Source organism: Hipposideros armiger, unplaced genomic scaffold (genome assembly GCF_001890085.2).
Source record: "Hipposideros armiger isolate ML-2016 unplaced genomic scaffold, ASM189008v1 scaffold_233, whole genome shotgun sequence".
NCBI lineage: Eukaryota > Metazoa > Chordata > Mammalia > Chiroptera > Hipposideridae > Hipposideros > Hipposideros armiger.
In genome coordinates, this window is record NW_017731583.1 from 2,236,399 (window position 1) to 2,258,423 (window position 22,025).

A 22,025-nucleotide genomic window follows, 5' to 3' on the forward strand; every position below is an offset into this window, starting at 1 on the left:
ATGATTTATTCATTAGGGTAAGGAAAAAAGAGAGGGCCTGGGAAAGGCTTCAAACAATTAAGGGTATAGATGTAGCAAACTCAAACAAAATATGCAGGAGAGCTAGGCAGCTAAGGCATAAGAGTGAGCTAGAACGGATTTTAAAACAGCAGCATGAACATGATGATAAGAGGGGCTGTCATTTAGCTTTGGTGTTGGAAGTCTATAGAAAGCGCATGACTTCTGGTAAATACTGAACTTGTTCAAGTTTGCCTTGTTCACTTCTGCATCTCCTGTGCCTGGCTCAGGGTGGTTTAGAACATAGTAGGTAGGTAATAAATTTCTTGCTAAATAAATCAACAGTTTAATAAAATAAGTTGGACTGTGTTTTTGTTTTTTTGTTTTTTGAGATTTTATTGGGGAATTGGGGAAGGGGAACAGACAAGTTACTGTTGTTTTGTTCTTCAGTCTAGTTGTGGAGGATGTTGCTTCACTGGCCCAAGCTGGTACCATCATTGTGCTCTTCCTGGGCGAGGCAGATCAGTTGCCGGCTTCTGGACGGCTGCTCACAGTGGCTGCTGGCCACTCACGCTGGCTGCTGGCTACACACGGTAGCCCATGGCATCTCACTGCAGCAGGGGCTGCAGCCTAAGCCATCGCCAGTGACCCACGGCAGCCCAGCTCCAGGTCGAGCTGTTGTTCAGCATCTTAGCTGTGGAGGGCAGTGTCACTGGCCCTCATATGTGGGATCCAAACCGGGGCCCTCTGGCGTCCCAAGCCAGTTCTTAACCAACGCGCCACTCGGCCAGCCCTGGACTGTGTTTTTAAAAGTGATTGTGATTTATCAGAATAGATAGATCAGAAGTTCACCCTGTCTCGATGATGAGATAGGCAAAAGGTGGGTGCTTATAAAAAGCAGCATGTTTGTGACCTGTGTGTAAGTCAGGATTGCAAAAGCTGAGCATTTGCCATATAGAGAAAGGGATGAATTCAGAGAGACGGGAGGGAGAAAAACAAGGAAGGAAACCAGGTGTCATTGTAAAGGGATTTGTATTTTTATTTTATGGAAGTAGATCATAGGAAGCCACCAAAGGTTTAAGCAGGAGTAAAATATGGTTCCGTTTACAATTAGAAAGGACATTCCAGTAGATGTTCACTGGAAGAAAGATAAGGAGAGCAATTCCTAATCTGGCCTTTTCAAAATGATTTCAACCAAGGGCTTTTGGACCTCTCAAGTACATAGGGTCACAGATCTAGAAAGCGGTCTGGGGAACAACTATCAAAGCTATTCCCCTACTGTCAAGAAAGAACATATAATCCGGCTTCCCCTGTCCTATTATTCACTTACCTTGCAAGCAGTTGAGGTTGGTCATTTCTGTGTTAAAATGAAATAATAAAAGACAAACTGAAGAATCAGATTTTTAATTCTGACTTAATCTCATTTATTGCAACATAAACAAAATAAGTTCTTCCCACACCAGTGACAAAGAATAGCATTGTAAACCAAATAATTTCATGCCAAGGAGAGATGAATAAAAAAACAATAACAAAGAGCGAGAAATGTGAAAGGGGCAGCTTGCCTTAGATCAGACACACTAAAAATAAGAAAGGGTGGTCACTACTAGGAAGCTACTGGCCTCCAGGTGCAAAGCAAGATGGACGACAAGGGCTGTACACATGGGTCAGAGGCTGGCATCCGCCAAAGAAAGGACGCAGAGGTCTGAGGCTGCTGGACACAAAACCAAGTGGCTGAGGACCACAGGGCACCCAACCCAAGGGGCGGCATCCATAAGTAAGGAGACTCAGGGACCCACAGCTGTTGGACATGTAGCTCAGAGGTCTGCAGGATATTGGGAGGCAGGAGCTGGAGATGTAAGAAGCAGCAGGAAGAAAACTGGTTCCTTGGCAGGGTCTGGGCCCATAGTAAGCAGTGGAAGGGCAGCAGGAATTTTCACAGTTGCTGGGCTCACAGCTTCGTGACTGGTAGCTGGTTGGTTCACTGCAGTTCCCTTGACAATTGTCCATGAGCCAGGTACCATCTTGACATCTGCTGGGCAAGCAGAGGACATCTCCATGGCTCACATTTGTAGAGCAGAGAGCATGGGAAGGGGTGAGAGGAGTATGACAGGGATTTCTGAGGGGTCCCAAGCTGTAGTTTCCGGAGCAGGAGTTGGAGCAAGTCATAGTGAGGTTTCGTGGGCAGGCTGTGGTTGACTGGAGAGAAGTGTGGACCAAGGTTCTTTGTGCTCCTCATTGGCTTGATCCCTTATATATCTCTAGAAGGTGATGATTCTGTATACAGACTCTCTTCCTCCTTGTCGTATGAGGCTGCATCAGAACTCTTCATTATGCCCCGGAAGTGATGCTCCCACCTCCTATAAAATGGGGTGTTACTTGCAATGCCTTCCATTGATTAGGTAAATAACACAGTAAGACTGAATTTTAATAGGATCTCACCCTCTCAAATTATCCAACCAAAATAGCCACTTTGGGAGGTCGTTCACTTATTCCAGTTATAAGCCCCCTTGCATAAACATTCACAGAAGTATTCTCTTGAAAATGTTTTTAAAGTTGTAGCAACTTCTTTGAAATACTGGCAAATTATTTCTCTTTGAAAAGAAATTCTAGTGAGGAACTTAAAAGGAAATATGTGTAAAAGAATGAGAAAAAAAATCCTATAACTAATGTGGTTTAGGGCAGAAAGTTTAAAAGTAGTATAATATGGAAAATCTTAATGTGTCCATATGTTTTTGCTTTATTTTAGAATTCTGGTAGAAAGGGACTTCCCACCAAAATATCTTTATTTAAAAAAGTCATGCCCCTCTTATTCATCTCAATAAATAAATAAACTGAATTAAGCTGAAAGCTGGTTTATGTTTAAAGTAGCCATAATATAGACAAACACGTTGGGGTCAGTTAAATCTATGGATCCTACAGTTATCAAAGGCAAATCAACAGAACCTCTTAAAGACAATTGAACAAAATGACATTTTTCATAGCTATTATAGGATTATGTATTCATTGTTACTCATGTCCCAACTGAAAACTAATGTTTTTCATAAAAAAATTTTTTAAAAAGTTGACAGTGATTAAGATTTAGTTTTGTTTCTCACATTGGTCCTTATACCAGTTTCCAGAGAGAAGCTTCTAAACTGCTTTATATGGGTAATAGCATCAGATAAATGTAGAGTTTGTCTAAGCATAAACACTTTGATTGGTATTTGGGCATTTTTTTTCTGGTAAAAATTGGTTTTAAAAATTCATGATTGTGTTTAACCTCAACCATTCCATTGTCTTGTTCATATACCGACATATGTAGCAGCTCCAGTGACTATATTAATGGGCATTTTCATTATCTGTTTGATCGATTTTCCAATTTCCTTTAAAATCCAGTGTAAGTCACAACACTTCGTTGTATTTTAATGTTCAGTGGACACACCCACATCTATTGGGTCTCTCTCTGTCCAGGAGAAGTAGAATTTGAAATACAAGATTGGTTTCTCTATGAGCCAATATAGGACTATTTTACTACCAGGAATAGGAATATGAAAATTATACAGGTCCTGTACTAACACATTGAAATTATCTCAGTATTTTAGGTCAGAGAACACTACCCTTTGATGACTTGTACCTCATGCATTTGAGGAATTCCCCCAATCCTGCCTGCTTTCGTCACCTGATACCTTTGTAAACATAGTTAGAGTCTTCTTGTGAAATCCTGGCGGGAGCCGCTGAATGGCATCAGTAATAAGTACTGCCATATTTAATTGAATGCTCACCAAATTGATGTGTTGATGTTATTTATGCCTGCTCTTCTCTAATATTAACAAGAGCCCAACACCTGCATCTTTAGTACATCAACATATTTGTGTGTAGGTATTGTTTATGTTGTATGTATAAACAAAAGAGTTTCTTTGCATGAAGAGAATGGGTGTGGAATAAGAAAAAAACTAGCATTCATTTAGTGTCTAGTCTGGGCAACACCTTGCAGTGTGGGTACCCACTTGTGTAATGTCACTTTATTCTCACCATTTTTTACAGTAAATTTTACTATTTCAAGTATTCATATAAGAAAACTTGAGATGTAGAAAGTCACAATAATTGATATGAAGAAAAAACATTTGAACAAAGGCAGTTTTGTTTGGTGGTCCTTCACCCTCTCAATGTTTTTTTCTCCCATTATCCAAGATGACAGTATATGGGCACAGTGATATCATCATCTATTAGAGAAATTTGCATAATTTCTCTGATTCCCCAGTCACTATCAGTATCATTTTATGGAGCAATGGGAATATTAATAATATCTACTTTTTGGTGTCATTTAAAACATAAATCTAGATGGAAGAAAATCTTAAATGTAAATTGGAAGATACTGTACTTGCATAATTTATCTTCTTGCTTTGGCAGCCTTAACCCATTCCAAGGAGTACCACCTTGGGTTTAGTTCCTTTAGACCAGGAGAGTTATATTTTTCCTATTGTGGGTAGGTAACACTGAAAAAATATCCACAGAATTTTAGAAAACGCAGTGCCCTGAATGTAAGGTTACCTTAATATAACACACGTGGAACTGATGTTATTTGATAGTGACTGCATCACTAAAAGGGAAGAGCTCATGTGGGCAACACAGCAGGTACCTCGTTACCTGCCTCCTATAAACTACAGGTTCCGGGCTCTGCTTCTGATGCAAGAGCCTAAAGATAGGCTGAGGACATGGGCATCCTGTGGGCTCTTCCAGATTTATTCGCTTTGTTGCTTTTACTTCAATTAACCTGGGGTGTTACCTCTCCTATTCTAGAGGAAAAACCCTGAATTTCTCTCTCTTGGACACAAGGAATCCTCAGAGCATTGCAACAATAAAAGCGTGCCAATAAATTACATAGCTTGCATGCATGCAGGCAACACATATTTATTGAGAACCTTGTTTATGCAAAACATAATGATAGATGTTGGCCATGATACCAAGATGCCATCAGAGCCTGCTTCCACATACATCCGTTCTTGTGGATGTGATAAGACAGGCACACCATCCATGTCAGTGTTCACTACATTCTATTCATGGATCAATGGTGTACAGGGAATGGCAAACGTTGCTTATTGGTTTGCCTAAACATTGGCATTTGGTATTAATTTTGAAGGCTAGAAGGAAGTAGCAGGGGGTTTGGGGAAGGAAAAGACACTTCAGACTATGGCAGAAAGCGTAAAGGCAGAAAAAATGACTACACAGCGCTTTCAGTGAAGTGTTCTTAGAGGCAAGTTGTAATAATTAAACTGAGATTCACGTACTGAATCTAATTCAATCATCAAGGCAGTAGTTAAGATTTTGTCCTGCAAGTATGGTGATCCAGTAACTGATTTCAAGAAGAGAGTGCTCTGATTAAATTGCAGCATAGATTGGAAAGAGTGAAAATCTATTTGTAATGCTTTTCTTACTTGATCCACTAATATTATGTCTTTTCATCCATTTTTTTCCCCCTCTGTCCTCACCGCCATCACTCAAGTTGGGTTTTGTTCCCCTTTGGTGAACACATACCTTTCTTACTGCCATCTTGACACCTTTTGCTAATGTCTTCTCTGTAGCCTAAATACTGTATTTAGATTAATACTCCTAAAATTAATTTCATCATTTGGCTCTCTTTCTCAAAAATGTTGATGACTTCCCTTTGTCCACAGAGAGTTGTCCAAACACTTAATTAGTCTTTCCCTGCTTCCTAATAGAAATTCTCTTCAGTCTTTCTGGATTGCCTGTTCATGTCTCCAGTTAGCCCACATCTGTCCTCATTTCACATCTCTTTATTCATTTTCCCCTTTTCCCCTTTGGAATAATTCTTTAATTTTATCCTTCATTCAGGCTTTAGCTTAATTAGCCCCTTCTTTATAAATACTACCTTACCAACCTAGATACCTCCAGCCTTAAATCTGTATAATTATTATTACTTAACTCACACACACACACACACACACACACACACACACACACACACACTCCTTTACATTGCAAACAAAACATTCTTTCTGTATGTGTCTTATTTCCAGACTATATTATAGAACTCTTATTAGCTACTTTTACTGAGTCCTCATTATATATCAAACATGGTTCTACATGTTTTACATGTATTAACTGATTTAATCTTCACAACATCCCTATTCCAGTAGGCCTGATCATTATTTTCAGTACATGTGAGGAAACCTAGTCGATTCTTAATAAATATTTGATGACTAACATTATAGCTTTCACAAAATATAACTTAGGCTTTCTTTATCAAATAAAAATTGACCTTTTCTTAGCCAACTCAGTAATCTCTTTCATATACTTTTCTCACCATCTATCCATTTTGACAAGGCAAAGTCAACTTTCAAGGAATATAAAAGAACACAGAGATGGAAAGAGGTTTAGAGGGATTGAAAACACCTTGTCAAGTTTTTCTCCTGCTCATTCTAATATCCCTGATTAATATTTATCATAGCTTGGCTCAGAGAAGACAACCAATTATCTGGAGTCAGTCCATTGCAACCTTCAACATAATGAAGCATCCTAAATTTAGCATACCCTGTTGGATGTCATGAGTAAAATCATTAAATTATAATTCATTGGAAGAATTAAATAAGTCCCTGATCACCAATGTAGAGTTTGGGGTAACTGATAAGGCTGTAAGGATGTAATCTACTTTCAACTGAATTTTTACTATATTGTAACATTCTTAGATATGTTTCTACATATGGTTTGTACATTATTTGTGTAAAATTTGCTCCCCTCATTCCCACTTCATTTATACACAAGAACTTTCTATGGATGATGTTAGGAAACTGTTTTGTATTAATTAACACATCCTCTCTTGCCTGTATTATAGACAGTGAAGGTGGTGATATCCCTTCTACTACAATATTTATAGTTAAACCCTCAAATTGTTCCATTTCACCTTTCCAAGATCTTTTTCAATTTCCTCTCTTTGCCTGTATATTTTATCAGCTTTATTGAGGTATAATTGATGTGCAATGAACTGAACATATTTAAAGAGTAAAATCTGATGAGTTTTGACATTTGTGTATACCAAAAATTAAGATCGTAATCATATCCATTGCACCTCAGATCTCCTCATGCCTTTGTGTAGTCCTTCCTTCCACCCCTTTCCACCTCACCTCCCTCCTACCTTAGACCCTAGGCAACCAATGATCTTCCTATCATTTTGGATTAGTTTTCATGCCCTAACACTTTATTAAATGAAATAAAATTATACAGTATATACTCTTTTTTTCTTCCTTCTTTCACTCAGAATACATATTTTTAGATTCACTCAGAAGCATATGTCAGTGGCTCATGCTTGGTGTTGCTGTGTAGTATTCCATTGTATGGATATAACTTAATTTGTTTATTCATCCATATGTTGAGGGACTATTGGGTTGTGTGCAGTTTTTGGAAATTATAAACACACAAATGCTATGAACATTTGCGTACAAGTGTTTGAAGGACATATGCATTCATTTCTCTTGGATAAATACCTAGAAGTGAAATGATTTGATATTATGATGTTTAACTTTCAAGGAAGCGTCAATTTCAAAGTGACTGCATTATGTGTATTCCCATCAGCAGTGTATAAGAATTCAAGTCCATTCATGTTTTTTTCCAACATTTAACATAGTCAGACTTTCAAAAATTTTAGTCATTCTATTAAGTGTATAGTGGTATTTAATTGTGATTTTAATTTACTAGTGAGTGATGATGTTGAGCATATTCATTGCTTATTTTCTATCTGTATATTTATTTTTAGTGAATAAATGTTTTGTTCATTTATTATTGGGTTGTTTGCTTTCTTATTGTTGAGTTTGGAGAGTTCCTTAAATATTTTAAATACAACTCTTTTATTGGATGTATGATTTACAGATATTTTCTACCAGTCTGTGGCTTGTCTTTTTATTCCTGTAATAGTGACTTTTTGAAGAGCAGACATTTTTAATTTTGATGAAGTCCAATTTATTAATTTTTAATTTATGGATGTGTTTATGATGTTGTATCTAAGAAACCATTGCCTAACCTCATGTCTTAAAGTATTTTCTCCACTCATTTTTTTTTGAAATCTAATTTTTATCCACACCAATAGGTAAGCTCTCATCTTAAAAATCACCAGTGATGAATTTCCTACATTCAATATCAATTTTTACCCTCAATCTTAACTCTATGGCACATTTAACATTGCTGCTCGTACTCTCTACTTTGAAACCTTGGCCTATGTCTATTTTAGAAATGCTCTAATCTCACAGTTCTGTTTCTATTACACAGAATATTTGTTTTGTCTTCATATCGACCTCTTTTCCTCTTTCTATTCTCTGACTTTAGATCATTCTTGACCCTTTTTTCTTCATTCTTATCAATCTGCATTTCATTAACCTTAAAAGTTAATTGATGGCTCTACATAAATTCCTCTATATTCATAATTACTGGCTTGATCTCTTCCCTGATCTCTGTTCTTGATTTTACAGTTATCTGTTAGATCATTTCCACTGGGAAACCTTACTTCAAATTAAATATTTATATATACACAGTGCTTTTTCCAAAGTTGATTCCTCCTGCTATGAACTTTATTTCTAATTATGGTACCATATTCTCTGAGTCACATAGGCTTAAACTACTATAAAACTATCTTCACAAATACTCCTATCTCTATCATATTCCCAAGGATGAGATCAATAGTAAAATATAGCTCAGGTAATGTCTCTTCCTTGTTTGCAGTTATCTTGAATTCCTCTTTATTGACCAAAGAATAAAAATCAAAGGTCCTTAAGTTGTCATTCAATGGTATCACAATTTGGGCCCAACATACATTCCCAAGCATAAGTCCTTCATGTCTTCTTTCTATGGCATTCCCGATGACCCTATATGCCATTCTCAGTGAATGTCTCAAGTTGCTGGTTTTCCCTTTTCCTACTTGAGTGCTTTTCTATCTTGTCTCTGCTTATTCTACTTATTCTGTACAGCCCAATTCAAACATAACCACGACCAGGAAACCTCCATTTTTGCCCAACAAGAAGTAATGCATTTTCCCTTTGAACTCATGTCAGCTTTATATATCTCCTATTATACTGATCATTTATAAATAAAATATATTTTATTTAATTTATATCTTATTTTTACTTCTCAGTAATAATTATACTGAGACAGTGTGGCTTTATTTGGGTTTGTATTGCTAAAAATGTCAACATACTTTGTTTTAACCCGTTTGGCCCTTTGTTTTATAAATTAGAACAAATCATTGTCTTTGGTTCTTTGAGAGCTTTTCACAGTGAAAGCAAAAATTTACTATAAACTTACTAGAAAAATGAGAGACATAGGTTTATTATAGTGCTCATTTAAGATTTTCTCACATAACATACTCCGCAGCTGGGGGAAGAATGCAGTTTGCCTCCAGGTCACAGAAAATACTAGTTCAGTTATTGCCTTGCATAGCACCTCTCCCAGCCTCTCTTACTCCAGATTCTATAAGCACACAGGAACTCTGGGGAGAGATTTTACAATAAGAAATATCATTTTAGAATATAAAGGTTTTCTAGTTTGTTTTGTTGTTGTTGTTGTTCTTGTTGAACACAACATGGGGTCAAAATCACAATGCTATGGCTTCTCGGCAACTCAGCAATCCCACTAAAATCAATAGGTCTTTGGCCCTAACAAGTCTTTATCCTGCCTGATAGAACAGCACTCAAGGCCAAATGAAGACTCAGAGTTACCTAAAACATCTGTTTCCTCTGCAGCATTACTTATTACACTTCATAAAAGATAGAGAATCGCTCTTCTTGAGTTGAAAGACTGACATTTAAGTGATTCAAGTCTTTATCCTGTTCTCTATTGGTTTCTTGGATATTTCAAGGTTTTCATAAATTTTTTTTCCCCAAGCTGAGGAGATTTTTTTTTTCCTGGAACTTTTTTCATAATATTTGAAAACCTCTCATCACTTTCATTGACTAATACCTCTAGGGATGCTCTTATTTTATATTCAGGTAAGTTTATCAGTGAGTATATACTCTAAAAACCTGAGAGTTGGTTACCATAAATAGCAACTATATTTTTTTAAAGATTTTTTTTAATTGGGAAATTTGGGGGATGGGAACAGTGCTGGGGAATTGGGGGAAGGGGAACAGACAAGTTGCTGTCGTTTTGTTCTTCCATCTAGTTGTGGAGGACGTTGCTTCACTGGCCCAAGTTGGCACCATCATTGCGCACTTCCCTAGTGAGGCAGATCAGTCGCTGGCTTCTGGATGGCTGCTCACAGTGGCTGCTGGCCGCTCACACTGGCTGCTGGCTACACACGGTAGCCCATGGCAACCCACTGCCACAGGGGCTGCAGCCTATGCCGTCGCCGGCGACTCACGGCAGCCCAGCTCCAGGTTGAGCTATTGTTCAGCATCTTAGCTGTAGAGGGCAGTGTCACTGGCCCTCATATGTGGGATCCAAACCGGGGCCCTCTGGCATCACAAGCCAGTTCTTAACCATCGCGCCACTCGGCCGGCCCGTAACTATTTTTTTTTTAATGTTACAAATAAGAAAAGGATGTTTGTTCCATTCTCATGCTTACATCTTATCTCACCAAGAGTTCTTCTCCAGAGGAATTGAAGGAATGAGGGACACTTTTCTACCTGAAATGCTTGTAGCAAATGGTCCTTTAACTTACAAAAGAAAAAAATCCTAAATCAATATGTACCTTAAAAATAGTATGAAAATTACTAAGACTATGGAAGACCTAATTTTATGATGAAGAAAATAATACCTTTTATAATAATCATCCAATACCTAGAATTTCAACATTAGGCTTTATCATGGATGAATTGACTTCAGGCTTTAATGGTCATACATAAAATTAAAGAAATAAAGAAATCCAAGAGACTCAAGCTAGAATGACCATAGGTATTACAGAGCATTTCTTAGCTACCCTGTTTTCCCAGTGATGACTTTCTTTTGATATATTGACTTGGAAATCAAAATATCAACAAAATAAAATATGGCCAGACATAATATCTAAACTAGAAGGCACTGGTTGGTTTATTCCATAAGAAGTTTAAAGAACTTTCAGCCAAAAAAAAAGGGCAGGGGGTGGGAATGGGTTGGATATGCTAACTAGTCACAAGAATTCTGTACTCTTCTGTGACTGCTCTGGATCATGTACCCGTTCATCTTCTCCCTTCCCCACAACACTCCCATACACTCTCATCTTTTCCCCTGGAAACTAACATGGGATGTTGACAGAGACATAGCTTTCTGAAAGAGGGAAGAAGATTACCTTGCAGGTTGATTAATGGAATTTAAGGGAAGCCCATTGGAATAAAGTGAACATGTTGATCAAATTGTATGGTGAATGGGCATCATTTTATTGCCTGTTAATTAACACTTATTATCTGTTAATAAGAAGGAAGTGGGAAAGTGATTGAAAGCCAGCTTCTGTGAAACAGATTCAAAGACAGCAGACCAAACAGTGCCTTGATTTGAGCAGGAGGAAAGTTTTCCCCAATGTATTAACTAGTACAGAGATTCATCTGAGTGGACAGAAGGTTGTACCTTCTTTCAGACATTTATAGACATATACACCTACACTGAACTTGAAATAAAGAAAATTCACTAATGCTATGATCAGAAACTAGTTAATTTGTTAAATCTTTGGCTGGTTCTCGTGGAGCATTAGGAAGTGATGTGCCCTCTCCTGTGAAGGAAGAGTGGGAACAACTGGACCACCTCCCAGTTCAGCCCATCCTGCATCTTGACCACCTTAGATCCATTCAGAGGTGATGGTAAAAGATCAAAGAGTTTTTACAGTGGGGTCTCTATAAGGAAGTTTTGTTTCTCTCAGGGAAATTTCCCAGAGATAGTAAAACTCCTATGGGACACCATAGATGAGGTGTTGAGTACCTTGGATTGGGTTTATAATACTGATGAAGATGACCCTCTATAAAATAAAAAACTGACTTTTGGAATTCTATGTAAATTCTTGCAGTTCTACCCACCACTTTGGAAATCTCCTTTAGACATTATGTTAAAACTGGGTGAGTAAAAAAGGGATGTTATCTTATTAACAGGGAAATAGATGCCCCAAATTAAGGTGACCTCTTTTTTATTTCTTATTTTATAATTTTATTCTTTAAGATTTGTATTTAAAATATAGCTAACATACAATATTATATGAGTTTCAGTGGTATACCATAGTTATCCAACATTTAGATACCTAAAGAAGTGATCACCATAATAGGTCCAGCAACCATCTGACACCATAATACGCTACCACAAAATTATTGACTATATTTCCCACGTTGTTCATTACATTTAAATTATAATGTGTCTTGGTGTGGGCCTGTTTGAGTTCATCTTGTTTGGGACTCTCTATGCTTCCTGACCTTGTATATCTATTTCCTTCACCAGATTAGGAAAGTTTTCAGTCATTGTTTCTTCAAATAGGTTCTCAATCCCTTGTTTTCTCTCTTCTTCTGGTACGAATGTTGTTTAAGAATTCTCCTCATTTTTTTGTTTTTTTTTTTCCTTTTTGCTGTTCTGATTGGGTGTTTTCTGCTATCTCATCTTCCAAATCAGTGATTCAATCCTCTCCTTCATCTAGTCTTCTGGTGATCCCTTCTAGTGCATTCTTCATTTCAGTTGTTGTATTCCTCACTTCTGACTGGTTCTTTTTCATGGGTTCTATGTCCTTTTTTATGCTTGCTATCTCTTTGTTGAAGTTCTCACTGAGTTCCTTGAACATCCTTATAAACATTGTTTTGAACTCTGTTTCTGGTAGGTTGCTTACCTTCATTTTGTTTGATTATTTGTCTGGAGTTTTCTCCTGTTCTTTTATTTAGGATATATTTCCTTGTTTCCTCATTTTGGCTGCTTCTCTGTGTTTGTTTCTATGTATGAGGCAGATCTGCTATGTCTCCCAGTTATAGCTGGGTGGCCTTATATAGTAGGTGCCTTGTGGGGCCCTGGTACAGACTCCCTGGTCACTTGCTCCAGGTACTCCAAGAATGTCCCTTGTGTTGGTGGTATGTGGCTTCCTGTTATAGTTGAGGCTTGATTGCTATTGGCATCTCAGTGGGTGAGATTTACCCTCAGGCTGACTGGCTGTGGGGTTTGGCCATGTCCACAGCTTATGGAGTGCTGCATGGGGAGCTTACTCCAGTGAGTGGGATTTGCCCCAGCTGGCTCTGGTACTTGTTGAGACCACCCTTTGTGTGTGCTGCTTGTGGGGCTAATTAAATGTTGCTCTGCTGTAGTCTGAAGCCAACCTCCAAGTGTGTTGGTTCTGGGGCCTCTTGAGGGAGGCTCCAGTGCAGGCCTAGGTCACTCACTGCCTGTGACCAGCTGGGGACTACCTGGTAGTAACCACAAAGTGATCTGTGGTTTTTCACTGCCTGTGCTAACCCTGGAGGCATGTGTGAGAGGCTACGCTGTGAACTGAGGACAGCTGCCACCAGTACTGGGTCTGGGGTAGCTCTGCAAAAATCCAGGACACCTCAAGGCCTGCTGCCACCTGCCATCTCCCTTAAGTTTCAGCAGCTGATAAAGTCTCATGGGGTGCATGAGTTGGGTGAGTCAGGGTCTCAGGGAGTCACTAGAGTGGAAGAGTTGTGGTCACCTGGTTAATGTAGACTCTGGTTTGGTGCCAGTGCTGAGCCTGGAGCTACTCAGGGAAAGTCTCAAAGAACATGGAGACCAGTCATAACCTGCCTTTGGCCTGTGGACTCGGATAAGTTTTTGAAGAAAGAGTGCAATGTGGGAGGGCCTGGCTGCTCATGGAGAAAGTGCCTCCAGCTGTGTGTGAGTTGGATGGAGCAGGGTCCCAGTAAGTCAGCAGGGCAGAGCCCCGAGCTCACCAGACCAATCAGATTCAGACTCAGCCATAAACATAGGGGGCAGCTCAACACATTAAAGAGGGTGCTGCCTGCTTGGCTGCACAGGAGAAGGATTCCACACAGAGAAAATGGCTACTGTCCTCCAGCCCTGGCCTCAAAACCACATACCTCAGCCTGCTCCCCCTATGCCTTTAATGCCCCCAAGTCACTGTCCCTTCGCTGCAGCCCAAAGTGAGTGCCTGCGAACGAGTGAGTCTATGTGTGGGCCATTTAAGAGAACGCCTGGGTTTCCCGCAGCTTTCCATCCCACCCAGGTGATTTGAATCCTCACTGTTTTTCACAGACAGGTGCGGGGGCTCCTCTTTCTGGCATCGGTACTCTGAGCTGGGGAGGTCAGTGTGGGGCTCGGGTCTTTCGCTCCTCCAGTGGGAACCTCCACCGGCTAAGGTATTCCTCCTTATTTTCACATGGAGGTTTAGGACTAGTGCAGGTAGCCTCTCTGCCCCTCCTACCATTCTCGATGTGGTTTCATCTTTATATCCTTAGTTATAAAACTTCTGTTCAGCCAGATTTCAGATGGTTATCCAGGTTGATTGTTCTAAAGTTTAGTTTCAATTTTAGTGTGTTAACGTGAGGAAGCAGGCACAGTATTTATCTACTCCGCCATCTTGGATCTCCTCCAGGCCCATTTAGGTGGATACTTTTTTTTTTAAGATTTTTATTGGGGAATTGGGGGGATGGGAACAGTGCTGGGGAATTGGGGGAAAGGGAACAGACAAGTTGTTGTCGTTTTTTTTTTGTTCTTCAGTCTAGTTGTGGAGGACGTTGCTTCACTGGCCCAAGTTGGCACCATCATTGCGCTGTTCCCGGAGGAGGCAGATCAGTCGCCGGCTTCTGGACAGCCACTCATAGTGGCTGCTGGCCGCTCACTGCGGCTGCTGGCTACACACGGTAGCCCATGGCAACCCACTGCCACAGGGACTGCAGCCTACGCCATCGCCAGCGATTCACGGCAGCCCAGCTCCAGGTTGAGCTGTTGTTCAGCATCTTAGCTGTGGAGGGCAGTGTCACTGGCCCTCATATGTGGGATCCGAACCGGGGCCCTCTGGTGTCCCAAGCCAGTTCTTAACCATCGCGCCACTCGGCTGGCCCTGTATATTCTTTTTAAAAAATGGCTGTTATTGTGTGTCTCAAATTTGAGGCATCCAAAGGTACAAACCCTGTGATCCATAGCTAGAAAGGAACATGGTTGTGACTGCTGAGTCATGGAATTCCCAAGGTTTAAATAAATGATGTCAGTATGATGTTGCTTCCCAATATAGGTCATTGATGAACTAAAAACATTAGAGGATTGTTTGAACTCCTAACAGGTGACTTGTTGCTGAAAAACAAAAGTGAAGGCACTTTGCTTATTGGTGTTGAACTCTATTCTCTCTTTTTCTCTCTCTCCCTCTCTTCCTCCCCCTCCCTTTCCCTGCCCCTCCCTCGCTCCCTCCCCCCACTCCCAATGTACTTGATGACCACCCCCCGTGTCCTGACATCAGTCACTCTGAGAAGAAAGATGAATCAGGGTAGGTAAGTCAGTATAGAACAAATGTCTCTCTTTTCCCAAGAAAGACTGAGGCCATATGAATTTCTTTAAATTTGCTGGGGATCTCATGAGACAAGAGGGATCCAAACTTCTATAGCTCTATTCTGTATATGTATGTGCCCAAGTCACCATTCTACCCAGTCCAGTGGGAGATAGGAGAATGCTTGGATTCAGGAATGGAATTTTAAAAGATATCATAATAGGGAAGAGAAGATAATGTGACCCTGTGGGTTGGACCTTTGGGGCCGTTTCAATGTACTTTTGTTTTTGCAAGTGTTATAGTCCTGTACCTCTCCATTCAATAAATTCCAAAGGGGATTCTTCTGATTGTGAAGAGCTATTTGTAGAGAATTGCTAGTACCTTTGGGACTCCTTTGAGCTCCAAGTCTCTGTGACTGATGATTTTGCTGATTGGAGCCTTTGGCAAAGGAAGACAGCCTGTACCCATTGATTGCTGCTTGGGGACCTATTAATAATATCCTTACTTAAATACTAAGTGAGGCATATTGAATAGATTTGGTTGCAACCTCTATTGGTCAGACTAATCAGAGTAGCCAATGCAGTGGTATACTCACAGGAAAATGCATCAGAGGCAGTGCAATATAGAGACAAGTGTTAGTATCGGGAGAAAAAAAATGTCCCCATAGGACCCTTGTGTTTCTGCATGTCTTCAGAGTAGAGTCACTGGTTCCCTCTGTTCTGAATTATCTTTTCAACCCAGGCTTCCTGATCTCTGGGTCCCTCTCCTATAAAACAACTCACTGCATATGCACATGTCATCCAGCCCTCTTCTGTTGCCCTATGGGAATTGAGGCTCAAGGAATTGGTGCAAATGCTAATGCTCCGGCTTCTGCTATTGCCATGAATACTAAAGCCTTTGTCTCTGATCCAGTTGTCTCATGTCTTCTGCCAGCATCCATGAAGCTGTGACAGGTTAATTTGTTAGCTTGCAAGTAGGGTAAAATCTCAGACCTTTCACAGTTGTCATTGCCCCTTTCCAAAGATTTCTGTTTTCTAATTGAAATTGTGGCCCTGCAATGTTATAATTAACTCTGTTCCTTTAAACAATCATTTAATAAAACAGAAAATTTAGTATAAATGCAATAATCATAATATATCAAAATAATTTTGACAAATATATGTATTTATGTAGTAGTCACTAGTAGAGATTACTCAAAGTTATTAGAAGATAAAGAAAATGTGATGCCATGTTGAAAGTTTATCTCAAAAGCTTAGAGGGCATTAAAACAAAAACAAAACTGACAGTAAAAAAACAAATTGTGAACCGTGGCTTAGTTACTGAACAGTCTTAAGTCTGAATAGTAAAACAATAGATGAGTATGTTAGATTTTTTCTTTGAAAACAATACAGCCATATAATGTGGTCTTTTAAGAGACTGTCTACCTCTTCCAACTTGGTTAAGTAAAAATGTTTAGGTCCTTTATTTAGCAATTGACAACTATGAAGGGATTACTCAAAATACCTCGAGGTATAAGATATGAAACTCAGGGGCAAAAACTGTTGAATATGTAGCTCAGTTATTAACAAGTAAAGACACTCCACCAGGGGTCAACATCTGCTAAGTCCTATTGTGGACGAGTCCAAGGAGACATCCCAGGGAAGAGCAGCCATGTGACCTGTAAATGCTAGGACAGAAATTACTGTCCATAGAGCACAATGTTTTGAGTGCAGGTTGCTGGGTAGCAAGGAATAAAGACTTTGGAAGACAAAGGTAGACAATGACTGTGTGGCAGAGGCTGGAAACACCACAAGCAGAGGGGTGTAGGGAGTTATTCACAGGAGGAGGGTACAGACATGTTAGTTGGCAGCTAGTGATTCCTTTCTGGTTTCTTGGCAGTCCTTCAAGAGCTGGTTCTGCCATGACCACTAATGGCTAAGCAGAGGCTTACATGCAGGAAAGAGTTTTTTGACAAGATGACAGAAACAGCAGTAACCCCTGAGGGAATGATAGCTGTAGTTTTCAGCTGCACAATTATTGAAAGACAAGATGACCTTAGTGTAGATTCTAGACCAAGTACCCACATTCGGGGCGACTTCCCCTTTTGTGATGTGGCTCCTAGCAATTTGTAGTAGTGAATATTGGCATCCAGCGCAGACTTTATTCTGACTCACTGTTTCAGAAACAGGGCTAAACGTAACTCCATTATTTAGATGCCAGGAAGAATGCCTGGTTACAGCCTTAGACAAGTATTCATTGAGTCTCTTAAAGAAGGGGCCTGGAGTCTTAATCATTCAGCAAACTCTGCGTTTAGAGAAATAATATTCCAACCTGCATTAAAAGATAGTTGGGATTCTTCAGATAGATTAATGTTTACTACAGCTCGTATATCAATTTAAAATAAGCCACATTTATGATCCAGTAAAGGTTTTTAATGTGCTATGTGTGACCTTTAAATGTACATACAGGGCTCACTAAAAATTGTTGTGCTTAGTGCATTTAAATATTTTTAATACACTTCTCATGAGGGACACTTTGGTGTCTGGTCAGTGGGGTACCAGAATGAGCGTTCTAGCTGCAACTCTGCGTGGGTAAATCACACAACCCTGGCATGTATATTTGCTCAACTGCATGAGTGAAGCTCAATGAAGATCCCTCACACATTTAGGAATAATTACGAGTCTATGAAAATGTCACTGTGATAAAAATGAGGGAGCATAAGAAGAACCCATGCAAAAATGGTCAATGGGTCTTTGTCCAAAATATTTAAGCCATCAGCATTTCACTCAGCTCCCTCACAGAGGTATGGAAATCGCTTACCTCTGATTGGACGTCTTTTAGAACAAAACACAGCTTAGGATGCTGTATGTCCTTCAGAGGAAAGCTCAGTGAGCCAGAATACAGCATATTGTGTTTTGACTGCCTAGCGTTCCATTTGGAGCCGTAGGGCCCAGAGCACTGGCCTTGCATTAGGAACCCGTCCAGGATCATGTCAAGATCAATGCTTTGATTGCTATCATCATTCACTGCAGGAATTAAACCAGACTCCTGGGGACCAAGCCACCCACAGCCAAAGCCCCAGGAGACAGGAAACTCGGAGGAGGCCCACTTTAAGCAACCTGCTGAACAAATATAGGTTTGGGAAATGAAAGAACGACACTGATTCCTGTTTCTATTTCTTGAGAAAGGTTTCTAAGAACTATTAATATTTCTCTTAGTAATAACGAATGTTCTAACTTGAATCTAGTAAGTACACCTGTGATCATGACAAAGCTTTACTGTGATTTACTCTAAACCAGATCATGAAATAAACACATTAGAGCGCTTGTGACTCTCAGTATAGCTAAACTTTTAATTTCTTTCTTTCACTCTCTCCTTCAGTTTAATTTAATAAAATATGAAGTGTAGAGGAAGATACTTTGTTCTTGACAATTTCAGCTACGTCAGTTTCCTAACATAGAGAGTGTCAAAGTGAATACAGCTCCTTCCAAGGAGAAACAAAAACAAGTTAATAACCCGAATGTAAAGGCTGGCAGGGTTTATGATGGTAGAAGAGGGCTTTTTAATCCAGCGGTTACCATCCGTACAGTTAATTTAAATAAGCAGCATGCCACTGCCCATGAAGCAAGAGTGACAAGGCAGTGTACTGCTAAGGGCAGTGTTATTCTTAGACTTCTCTTTGATTTTCAGTCTTCTTTTCTCGTTATCTTTATCAATTAGTACTTACTAAACTCCTGCAGGGACATTGGCCCTGTAATTGAAGCAATACCATATTAAGTAATGGAAGAATAGCAACGGACTTAACTATTTCCAGTTTTTTACCTTTGAGATTTTTTTGTTCTTGTGTCTGGATGCAACCATATTGGTTTTGCCTCTGGGCTCCAAGGAAAAAGTCTCTTTATATCCCATTAGTGCATTTGTTTCCATAATGTCAGAGAAAGTTATACAAAACGTCAGGCAAGTGACTTAGTACTCTGCAACCACAAAAAGGTGTTTCTTTAATTTAAAATTTTAGTTAGTCTTTAGATGTTTACTCTATTTGTACCTATAGGCTTATGATATATTTTGTTGCTTATCAAAGCTGTAGCTCTAATATAAAAATGATCGAGTACATACACAATGTTCAATAAATAATTAGAACAAATTAAAGAGCCGTTTTATGGCTCTTGGCATAGTACTGCATAAGCCAAAATAAAATGTTCTTAAAACTCACTATGCTCGGCTTGTAGGAGAAAATCAGGCTGTTACCCACTCTTGGAGAGCCTAGAGTAAGCGATGTCCATGCACAAATCCTACCAGACACTTTCTGTTCAGGCAGGAAGTAAATTTTTTGATCCATGAAAAATGTTCAGTAGCATCGACTCATTGAGTCATTTGTAGTTTTTTCTTTTTTTTTAGCTGAGCCATCCTGCCACCTGTTGACAGCTCAGCGGCAGCTCAGCTCGGGCCGGGAATCGAACCAGCGACCCTGTTGCTCAGAGCTCACACTCTTGAGCGAGCTCTTAGCCAACTGAGCCACTCGGCCGGCCCTCATTTGTACTGCATAGACTATCTGGGTCATGTTTCATACTGCTTCTGTCCTTTACACTGATACTTGTGGGCTTTTCTTGATCTCTGTCCTAACATTTAAATCAAGTATACAGAAATCATGAGAATAAATGGAGGTTGAGGCCCAAAGATATCAGGTAAAATGTCAAATGATGTCTTGAATATATTCACACAAACACTCCACTAAGCATTTAATGGGCATGAGGTCAACTAGTTGTCACAACTATCCAAAGAATTGGGCATTATCTCCATTTTACAATGAAGGAACTGAGTCTCAGAAATGTGAACTTGTTCCAGGGCACACATCTAGTAAATGGCAGAATTTGGATTTGAACAAGGTCCAGTCATAATCCAAGGCCAATTCTCTTTCTGCTCACTACATTGAATTGCCTACAAAGCATCTCTTCAGAACACCACCCCACTGTCTATCCCACTGCCAAGAGTCTTCAGTACCTGAGCCTATACACTTTCTCTCTACAAAGAGCTTTAATGTGTTCCATGTTGGGTTAGATACCTACCAGCCACTTCTTCAACTAACATCTCCTTGAGGGAGTGATCATGCTCAACCTGTAAAGAACCTGGTGAGGGTTAGAAAGATGAACAGAGTAGCTTGGAAAATGAAGACTTTGCTTAACACTGTTGGTCTTTTCTCCTGCTACACACCCACCTTCACACACACATACCACATCAAGGTTGGACAATTAAGCTCTCGAATTTTCTACCGTGTTAATTGCATGGTAGAAAGTTTGCAAACTTAATTGTCTGGACACTTTCTTACCAATATCACATCTTCCAAACACCCAGTAAAGGAGTATATACTTGGGAGGCAAATGAAATGGCTGTGTCTCCCACTCCAGAAACCGTGGTTTAAATGAGCTGAACTCTTATCAGACATGCCTACTGGAGTTGCATTTGTAACAATCTTCATTGTAAATGCATTTCATTTATGTTTACATGATTGACTGTGACTGGAATCCCGAGAAGCTGCCATGCAGATAAAGTCTCTCCTCACCTTTGCCAGTGCCACGTGGCTGCCATCACGCTCATGACTTCAGGGATGCTATGCTGTGGTGACTGCCATCTGCTCTCTTACAATTGATGAGATCCAACAGTGTTCATTCAGCCTTTTCCAGACTGGCCTCATCTGCCTCTCAACTCCACCCCTCTACAGAAGCACCTGTGTCAGTGGTGGCCTATAGATTTTAGGTTCAGATAGTCCCCTTTGGGATGACCTGTGTCTAACCCACCCACAAAGCTGACAGGTAAATCAACACTGACTTTGTCATAGACTCGGAGATCCTTGCAAGCCGACTTCGACAAGGCATGGCATGTGTTTTTTCAGCATTTTCCTTAGTAGATGGTGCTACTTGCAGCTTTCAAGTTACAAAACAGCAAATGACTTATTTTTTAGGTGACTAGTTTACCTAATCTGACGGAGATCTCTGGGTTTATCTATAAATCCCCACCTCCACCCTTCATATTGAGTCTTTGAGCTAGCTGATCATGTTGCTAAATCTTACTGAGCATTTCCTGCATACAACCAAGGTCATGTGCTGAGCATCAAATTACTAACCTATTAAGTCTCACATTGGCCCTATCATTATCATCTCAATATTGAATTTGAGAAAACTCAGGTGGAGAGTGGTTAAATAACTTGCACATAGTTACACAGTTGGAATTCAAATAACCTTCGCCTAGCACTGGTAAGATTCAGACCCTAGGAAATCTGACTTCAGAATCCATGCTCTTAGCCACTACATTATGTTGCCTTGAATAGTGAGAGATCCACTTAAGAGCACACACTCAGCCTCACAAATAGCCAAGCTATTGGGTTGTCGGAAAAGTCATGATGTATTTTTTCAATGTTTTTCGTTGCAAAAATGTGTCATTACTTTTCCGACAACCCAATATTTTATTTATTTTTTTATTTTTTATTTTTTTAAAGATTTTTATTGGGGAATTGGGGGGATGGGAACAGTGTTGGGGAATTGGGGGAAGGGGAACAGACAAGTTGCTGTCGTTTTGCTCTTCAATCCAGTTTGTGGAGGACGTTGCTTCACTGGCCCAAGTTGGCACCATCACTGCGCTCCTCCCTGGCGAGGCAGATGAGTCACCGGCTTCTGGACGG

General features: G+C 39.9%; 2 protein-coding genes across 2 annotated transcripts in view; one reads left to right on the forward strand and one right to left on the reverse strand.

Moving 5' to 3' along the window:
* The window catches only part of LOC109389432 (keratin-associated protein 13-1-like), a 134,140-nt gene that overhangs the window by 44,954 nt on the left and 67,161 nt on the right, over positions 1-22,025 (forward strand). The gene's annotated exons all lie outside the window — the stretch shown is intronic.
* On the reverse strand, positions 1,609-2,163 carry LOC109389436 (keratin-associated protein 26-1). Its single transcript, XM_019654944.1, has one exon. The coding sequence runs from the start codon at positions 2,161-2,163 to the stop codon at positions 1,609-1,611; it is 555 nt and encodes a 184-aa protein (XP_019510489.1).

What these genes read in the sequence shown, in the direction of transcription:
- LOC109389436 (XM_019654944.1), bottom strand. Translation starts at nt 2,163, where the DNA reads ATGACTTGCTCCAACTCCTGCTCCGGAAACTACAGCTTGGGACCCCTC.